The 8719-nt window shown below is 49.0% G+C and overlaps 1 protein-coding gene across 1 annotated transcript; it reads left to right on the plus strand.

Moving 5' to 3' along the window:
* Positions 1-3014: 3014 nt before the first annotated feature.
* Positions 3015-7100, plus strand: LOC146188735 (prolyl 4-hydroxylase subunit alpha-2-like). The gene is made up of 2 exons (XM_084605124.1): positions 3015-4073; positions 6606-7100. The coding sequence occupies exons 1-2, from the start codon at positions 3015-3017 to the stop codon at positions 7098-7100; spliced, it is 1554 nt and encodes a 517-aa protein (XP_084461250.1).
* Positions 7101-8719: the final 1619 nt, after the last annotated feature.

Below are 8719 nucleotides of genomic sequence, written 5' to 3' on the forward strand. Positions count from 1 at the left end.
CAGAGTCCAATTATTCATTCACAGAAAGGGAATGTTTGGCCACTATTTGGGCCATCGGAAAATTTCGTCCCTATGTGTATGGCCGACCGTTTTATGTTGTGACCGATCACCACGCTTTGTGCTGGCTTGCCTCTCTGAAAGACCCATCCGGTCGCCTTGCTCTCTGGGCTCTTCGTCTCCAGGAGTTTGACATTCATGTCATTTATCGATCAGGTCTGAAGCATACGGACGCGGATGCTCTTTCCCGCTCGCTATTGCCTAGTGATACCTCGTCTGACCACGTCTGTGCTTACGATTTGTCGACTCTTGCCACTATCGACATGGCTACCGAGCAGCGGAATGACCCCTGGATCAATGCACTTTTGGCTTTTCTCTCAAGTCCTACTCCCGGTCATTCATCCAAAGCGCTCGTCCGGCAAGCCCACCACTTCTCCATTCATGACGGCCTTCTCTATCGCCGCAATTATTTGCTTGATGGACGGAAGTAGCTTCTAGTCATCCCGCGTCATCTCCGTGCCGACATTTGGGCTGCGTACCATGGTGACCCACAATGTGCTCACGGTGGCGTATTGAAAACCTACACGCGCCTACGTCTGTGATTTTAACTGGCGTAGAATGTACCGCTTTGTGCGACATTTCGTGCGCGCTTGCGAATCTTGTCAACGCCGCAAAACTCCTCAGAAGTCCCCTGTTTCGTTGCAGCCGTTACACTGTCCTGCTCGTCCGTTTGACCGCGTTGGCATAGATCTCTATGGCCCTCTTCCTACTACACCCACTGGAGACCGGTGGATTATCGTGGCAGTAGACCATCTTACTCGCTACACTGAAACATCACCGTTACCCTCTGCCTCTGCAAGAGACGCTGCTTTGTTCCTTCTCAACAACTTGATTCTTCACCACGGGACTCCGAAGGAACTGCTCAGTGACCGCGGACGCGTTTTCTTGTCCGACGCGCTCTTGAGGCCCTACTGAAAGAATGCCGCATCATTCATCGCACCGCTACTTCTTACCTGCCTCAGACGAATGGCCTGACCGAGCGCTTCAACCGTACTCTGAGTGACATGCTGAGCGAGTTGGAATGAGCGTCAACGACGCTCATTCCAGCTGAGCGAGTTGGAATGAGCGTCAACGACGCTCATTCCAACTGGGACCAGGTTCTTCCCTTCGTAACCTACGCGTACAACACTGTGATACAAACAACCACTGGATTTTCTCCCTTTTTCCTTCTTTACGGGCGCGAGCCAACCTGCATAATGGGCGCGCTTTTTCCCTACCACCCTGATGTTTCTGAATTGACGCCACTCTCGGGCGCCGCCCGGTACGCAGAAGAATGCCATCAGCTCGCTCGTTCGCTTACAAAGGAAAGCCAGTGGCAACAAAAACACCATCGTGACACTGGCGAGGCGCCTTCATATGCACCCAACTCCCTAGTGTGGCTCTGGGTTCCCACCACAACCGCCGGCCTTTCAAAGAAGCTTCTTGCTCGGTATCACGGTCCATACCGAGTCCTTCAAAAAAACATATCCTGTCAACTACGTAGTTGAGCCTGTTACGCCCTCTGAGGACTTGTGTCGCCGTGGACGCGAAACAGTTCATGTGAACCTAATTAAGCCCTACTACGATCCGTCTGTTCTTTCGGCTCCATAAGTCAAGGATGGCTCCTCCTCTACCCGGGGGGGGGGGGGGGAGGGAATGTAGTGTGGTAATCTTCGTCTTCATAGCCACTGCCATGCATCGCGTGCTGGCGCACTCGAGGACGAAAAAGTTGGTCGCTGCCTTGCTAATTCGCCACGCCTGACGCTCCGCTGCGAGTTCCTCCTGAGCGGCTGGAGCCATCTGGGTTTACCGTATAAACACACCCCTACATTATTATTTCATTTTATTATTATTAGCGTCTTCTCTTGGCAGCTTGCGAGTCCGAGACTATCCAGTTACACAGCGGCAGCTCATGCTGGTGCAGCGGGCCAGAGCCGCTGCTGAGGCCAACGGACTCCTGGACAGAGGACTGCCGACTACTGCTCTTACCTAACCTACTACCCCTAACCCCAATTTTCCGCAATAAAATTTATCAATCAATCCTCTTGGCGGTAAAACAGGAAGTCCGGTAAATTGATGATAATGCACCATTGATGGAAAGTCGGGTATCATATGATAGCGTATACTTTCACGAACAAGGTGGTAATGAACTCTTCTGGATCCAAACTAATTTGCACTGTGAAAGAGGGCATTAAAGATGGAGCCGATATGAGTACGTCTGCTCACCATGGCGACCGCAGTGCCACCCTGATCACTGGTGGCCGAAGATTCGAAAGTCGAAGAGGTACAAGCAGACGATTAGCTGCCCTTCACTACCGAATCGGACGTCCATGAATACAAATTCGTTTGCATTGAGCAAAGAGATGTGAGGTGCTCTGGCAAGCTGTTGTTCTGCTTGATTTTGAAGATATGGGGAAATGGAATCCAATTGTACTTCGCAATTTTGCCCCCCTTACTCAATGCCCTTCTGGGTCCTGTAAGGTATATTGAATAAATAAATAAATAGAGCATATTCTCCTCTCTTGCCGGCGGTTTACGCTGCAGCGAAGGACATACGTGGAGTTCCCTTTCTCTAGGTTAGGACTCCAATTGTCACTACTCATTTTACTGTCATTCGGTGCGAGGGCCAAGGGATTTGCGTAGGCCGCTATTTCTGACAACATTATAGCGGCTGGTCGGTTAACTTTTTAACCCTTCTCAAAATTCTTCGAAATTTTTTCATCAATATTAATATGAACTTTACTTTCTCGCTTTGCGCCAATCTTTCGCATGTAATTGACTTTGTGTACGACACTGCACCCTGGCCGATTCCCCATGGTGGCTACGTGGCACATTTCAAAAGGCCAGCAACAACACTACCATTGAGAGATCGGAATTACACGTCCTGAAGAAGGCTGCCAAGATAGACTGTGCTGGTGGGACTTTTATTGTTCCCTCGTTAGAGCGCGGAAAGCCTCCCGAATAAGCAATCCAATCCAATGAGCAAAGAGAACGCCAAGAAGAAGAAAAAGGTGTCCATGGTGCTGTGGTGCCGTGGAACAATGTCATTTCCGTTGTGCAGTGCGGCTGTTATTACCGTGGTGCTTCACGTAGCATCGTGCTACTCAGACCTGTTCACGTCCACGCAGGACTTGCAAGAGACCATCGACACCGAAATCAATTCGCTTGAGGACGGTCGACTCTTTGTACTTCTCCAAGAGCGTCGCCTATCCGCAGCAGAGGCCCACCATAAAACCATCCAGGCTATGGTGCCTCGACGAGGTGGCCACGATATCCTGGCACCGTTCCTTTTCACGAGCCGCGTTGCAGCCTTCAGCTCGTACTGCTCATCGGGGGAAGCTCTTCCTGCCTTGAACGAGCTTCGCGCGATTTTCAGCTCCCCACCCATGCAGAAGTGGTGGCCCACGGAGAGCGACGTCATGGGGGCTGCCGCCGGGATCTGCAAGCTTCAGCAGGTCTATGACATCCCGGCGACAAGAATAGCGGCCATGAAGTCTCGTCTTCTACCGGCCGCATCGGCGGAAGACCTCAAGGATGTGGCCAGGGGTTGCTCTAACGTGGGATCGTTCGGCAACACGTCGTCGTGGTCCCGAGCTGCGCTAGAGATGTCTTCCATTCTCGACGGCTGTGCATTCCGTGGACTATGGTTGGGCCTTCACTGGCTGCTCCAAAATGACGACCGGTGGCCAAAGATTCAAAAATCGAAGAGGTACAAGCACACGCTTAGTTACCCTACACCACCGGAGTCGGACGTCCATGAATACAAGTCCGTTTGCATTGAACAGGGAGATCTGAGACCCTCTGGCGAGCAGTTGTTCTGTACCCTGTCGACGAACTACGGTGACCCCCTCCTTATTCTACAGCCCCACAAAATAGAAGTGCTTTCGTTGGAACCGCGCATTGTACTTTTCCCCGGCTTTCTCACCTCAGCAGAAGTGAATTACATCCGAGCAGCGGCGCGTGGTGGTTTCACACGGGCCAGCATTTATTCACCCACGGATCCAGAGGGTGTTCCTAGTTGGAAACGAATTGGCAAGGTGAGGACGCATTCTTTATGCTAGGTTGAATTTGTAGCAACTACGCCTCATTGTGCCGCCGCGTCTTAGTGTCGCGAGCTTTAAGAGGGGTTTGATCCATAACGTTCAGCAGCATGAAGCTGCAACGATGGCCAATGTCTAGATATTTATTTTGCCCACATATCTGATTAACTATTTAAGGGGTTGCATCTGAAATGATGATGTTTTGTTCAAAATGTGTGTATTAGAAACTCGGACTTAATTTTTACTGAATAAGTGTGATCCACCCGGAAGCTATCAATTTGTTGCAGACCGCTTTGTCAGGATGTATACTAACAGTGGTAGTCAATCTTGAGGTCATTGCAAACCAAATGCACAGACGTTTCGATATACTGCTCATACACTGCCGGTTCTATCAAAATAGTTGAGTTTTCTCTGCACTGCCGAAAGTAACTCCACCCAAATGTTTCTTGAAAGAAGGATTTCTGGTTAAATTGACCTTTAAAGTTAAAAGAGACACGAAAAACCAAGGCTGCTGAAGAATGTTGACAAAAGTTATATATATTTTTTTCTTTTAGTCTCGCAAATATACACGAACAGGCATTGCAGTTTGACATGGCCCGGGCCCAACAGCCGCGTGCGAAGCTGAAGAAATCTGTAAGACCTTTTCAAACAAGGGTCAAGGGGCGCTTCTATATTGGAGACTGGTGGGCTTATAGCTGAAGAAAAAGCTCAATATTACCACCTCTGAGCTCGTTCCACAGTTCAGTCAAATCGATTTCTCTGAAGGTAGCGAAAAGGTAGGACGGTGTTTTCAATTTATAGTATGTGGAATCACGTGACTCCTCTTACTGCTGCGGGAGCAGGTGCTCGATTGAATTTGTGTGTTTTAAAAGCTTAAACCGCGTCATTCACCTTATTTCTGCTTATTAGCGAATGTTTGTTTTGCAGATTATTATCTTGCGTTATCGCTGCGATGGCTTAATTCCGTTACTGCTCTGTAGCTCGATACCGGATGTACGCGACGGAAACCGGTTCAAGCTCGTACTTTTTTGCATAAGAAATGAAAAAAAAAAAAAAAAAACGCTCGTCTAACCAAGCTGCGAATGGGTTACGAAGGGATTGGTCGTTCGCACGTCTGCAGCAAACACTTAGCGAGCTAGAATTTGTCTATGCTGTTAACGCTAACCAGTTCGGTGATTATATGCAAAAGGACCTGCGCGTGCACCTCCACTAAATAAGACTAAATAAAACTGATTGCTGGTAGGATAGAAATTATGCTGCCTTCTTCCTGGAACCGTAGCTTCCCAAAGCAAAGAAGGTTGGGCCCAAAGCAGGAAGGTCTGAAATCTCTTCGCAATGAAGGCATTGATTGCCGATAACAGAAAGTTGCACTCAAACGAACTAAAAGGCTGTGCCGCCACGCGCAGTGGCATGCTTGATGGGTCATTGTAGGCAACCTTAGAAGTGCATAAGTAGTGATTTCAAGTATTACCAAGAAATAAAATACCGATATTTTAATCTGCTGATGGAAGGTCAACAAACTATAGATGAGCGGGGAAACAGGCATCCATCCGAAGCCCGTACAGAATTTATTGAGTAATAAATCGTAGATTGGAACATAGCACTGGAGATTTGCATTAAGATTTCTTCGCGTTGTCCTCACTGCCCAACTTTCCTACTCTATGGCGTTCGAGACCAGTCGAACAGCGCCACTTTTGAAGCCCTCCGCAACTGCTAGGTACCAAAAAAGCTGCGCTCCTCTCGCAAAAAAAAAAAAAAAAAAATCTAATCTATAGATTCAATGGCCGCTTATCTTTGACTGGTTATGTGGCAGGTTTAGTTCTTTCAAAAATGGCGTCCGCTGGCTTATGCTCGCCATCGTCAACTTTCCGCGCGCTATGCTCCGGCAGCTCGCTGACTCACTGAAGTGGTTTCTTTCCGAAATGACTTGTCCTAATACTTCAAATTAAGCTTAAACAGGCCTAGATCGAAGTATACATCAAATAAATTAATGTATCATTAATGCGCAAATAAGCTACCTAGGAAAGCATCAGATAGCAGCAGTTCAATTTTGAACTGCTGCTATCTGCTACTAAGTGGGATAACTCGCTTAAGCGAGTTATCCCACTTAGTACGTCGCGAATGCCCTACTGAGAGGTGGTGCCATGGAGGTCCTAGCGCCCAATAGTCATGAGCATGAGCATGGCCGGAGGATACAGAGAACACACTGGCTCCTTCAGCTTGCTCTAACCTACATTGAAGAAGATCAGTAGGAAAACAAGAGGGTAGCAGGAACGAAGAAGTGGACGGAACTTGAGTGTGGCTCTAATGGGACAAGTGGTGCCCTATATATGCATTTTGTTGGTGCTGACTTCAGCTTCGATCTACATGCGCGCGCCGTGCTTGCAGTTTATGACTAAAGGCAATTTACTGCACCAGAAGTCGAGAAATATATACCAGTGAGCTGCTTTGAATACACACATTTTATACAAAATTGCAATCGCACTGTCAGTTGTTGCATAGTGGTTTTGTGGATTCTCCAACACGCAGGTGTCCTGGCTTTGGGACTATCAACATCCTCTACTTCAGCGACTGACGCGCCGTATTGCGACGGCGACGCACCTGTCGCTGGAGTCGGCCGAGGCATACCAGGTGTCCAACTATGGCCTCGGCGGACATTACACGCCGCACCTGGACGCGACAGACTTCGAAGATGCTAAAGACTCCACCGATGTCAATGACGGAACGCGGCTGGCCACCTTTATCGCGTACCTCACGGACGTGGAATCGGGTGGTGCCACTGCCTTCACTCGCCAGGGCATAGCAGTGAAGCCGCGCGTAGGTGACGCCCTCTTTTGGTATGACCTGGAACCGTACGAGGGCAGTGAGACCCCCAAGCACTTTTCTTTCTGGCACCAGAAGAGGAGAGTTGACGACCGCACTGAGCACGTGGGATGCCCCGTCCTCTTGGGCTCCAAGTGGATCACCACCAAGTGGATCCGTGAAAGGACGAACGTGATCGTCGACTACATGACGCCCGGCTGAAGGCAGGCGCATGTGGGAAGGAAGGGCAATCTAGATGTGCTCAGGGATTTTTTTTTTATCATATGTATTCGATAACGCCTTTTTTTGTGCTTATTATCATCTTTGCTGCTGAACTGGACTCAATGCTTACAGTTTCACACTAGTAGAAAGCAGGAGCAATTGACGATGTTGATGAGAAGCGATTGACAAGCGGCGCGCATGCGTGGTCGCGAGGTGTCCATACTTTGCCGCATTAAAAAGAAGAAGCCTTTAAGAACAGATTGGATTGAATGACGACAGAGATATCTGCGAGATATATGAGAAATATACAGAGACAGAGAGACAGGTACAGATATATGCATTTCCTCCTTCATCGCAGCCGCAGCGGAATACGCTGGGCGATTTGTTGCGTGTAAACTTTTACTGTGATGAATTGAAATACAAGTTGTGCAACGTTCTGCTAACGCCCCCAATGTATTTAATCTCACATACAGGACGACAGCAGAAGGTTCAGCTTTATTTCGTACTCCAGGAAGCAGTTTATGTTGGTATACTCGGTGCTTTGTAGGCATGACGCGTAGAAAGAAGATCAAATGGCCAATGCGCTAGCGTGCTTGGCACAGAGTAACTGCATGCTTAGCATTGGGAGAGAAAAGCTGCATGAATAAATATTTATTCCGCACAAGCAATAGTGTCACGGTTCAGAAGATAACCCGTTGTAGTTCCAATATAGCTCGAGCGTCATCTTCGTCTTCAAAACATCATCGCCGTCGGGTGCCACTTGATGTCATTTGGAGGCATTATTCCCCCCTTCGGAAAAAAAATTAAGTAGTGGTGGGATTCTAGCTGTCTGGAGCGGTAAGAGAACGGAACAAATGAATGAGACATCTTCCGTGTTTAGCAGGAGCGTTTCGCGCCTCAGCGCATAAAAACTGAACCGACTAAGTGTAATGCGTAGCGTGTGCCTTCCGCTTAATCGGTTGTGCGTGTGTGCTTGTGTGTGCACCTCTCACGCACATACTAGCTACCGTCAGGTTAGCAAGTCTGCTTAAGTTTGCAACATCGTCTGATTGAGTTGTGTAGAGCGTCACGTGCAAATCAGCATTTACGGCAGAACTGATGAAAGTTATTTTGACCTACAGTCATTCAAGCCGCAGACGTACGACAGTGTACCATCCCCAGACCAACGCACTTACGGAGCGCCTGAACAAAACGATCGAGGACATGATAGGCATGTACGTCGACTCCGAGCACAAGACCTGAGACACCATCCTTCCCTACGTAATCTGCGCGTATAACAAGGCCGCCGGCGAGGCAATGAGAGCGACCTCTTTTAAGGTTGTGTACGATAGGGAGACCACGACGACGCTCGACGCAATGCTGCCGCACGTAACCGACGAGGAGAACCTGGACGCCGCCGCCTACGTTCAGCGTGCCGAGGAAGACAGACGGCTTGCCCGGATGCGCGTAAAAGACCAGCAACACACTGACGCCCGACGATACAGCTTGCAACGACTCGACATAGAGTACAGGCCGGGAGACCGAGTGTGAGTTTGGACGCCGATACGCCGCCGCGGAATGAAGGAAAAGCTCTTGCGGCGGTACTTCGGACCATACAGACTCCTTCGACGCATCGGACA

Source organism: Amblyomma maculatum, chromosome 5, assembly GCF_055883805.1.
Source record: "Amblyomma maculatum isolate TAMU_Amacu chromosome 5, ASM5588380v1, whole genome shotgun sequence".
Lineage (NCBI taxonomy): Eukaryota > Metazoa > Arthropoda > Arachnida > Ixodida > Ixodidae > Amblyomma > Amblyomma maculatum.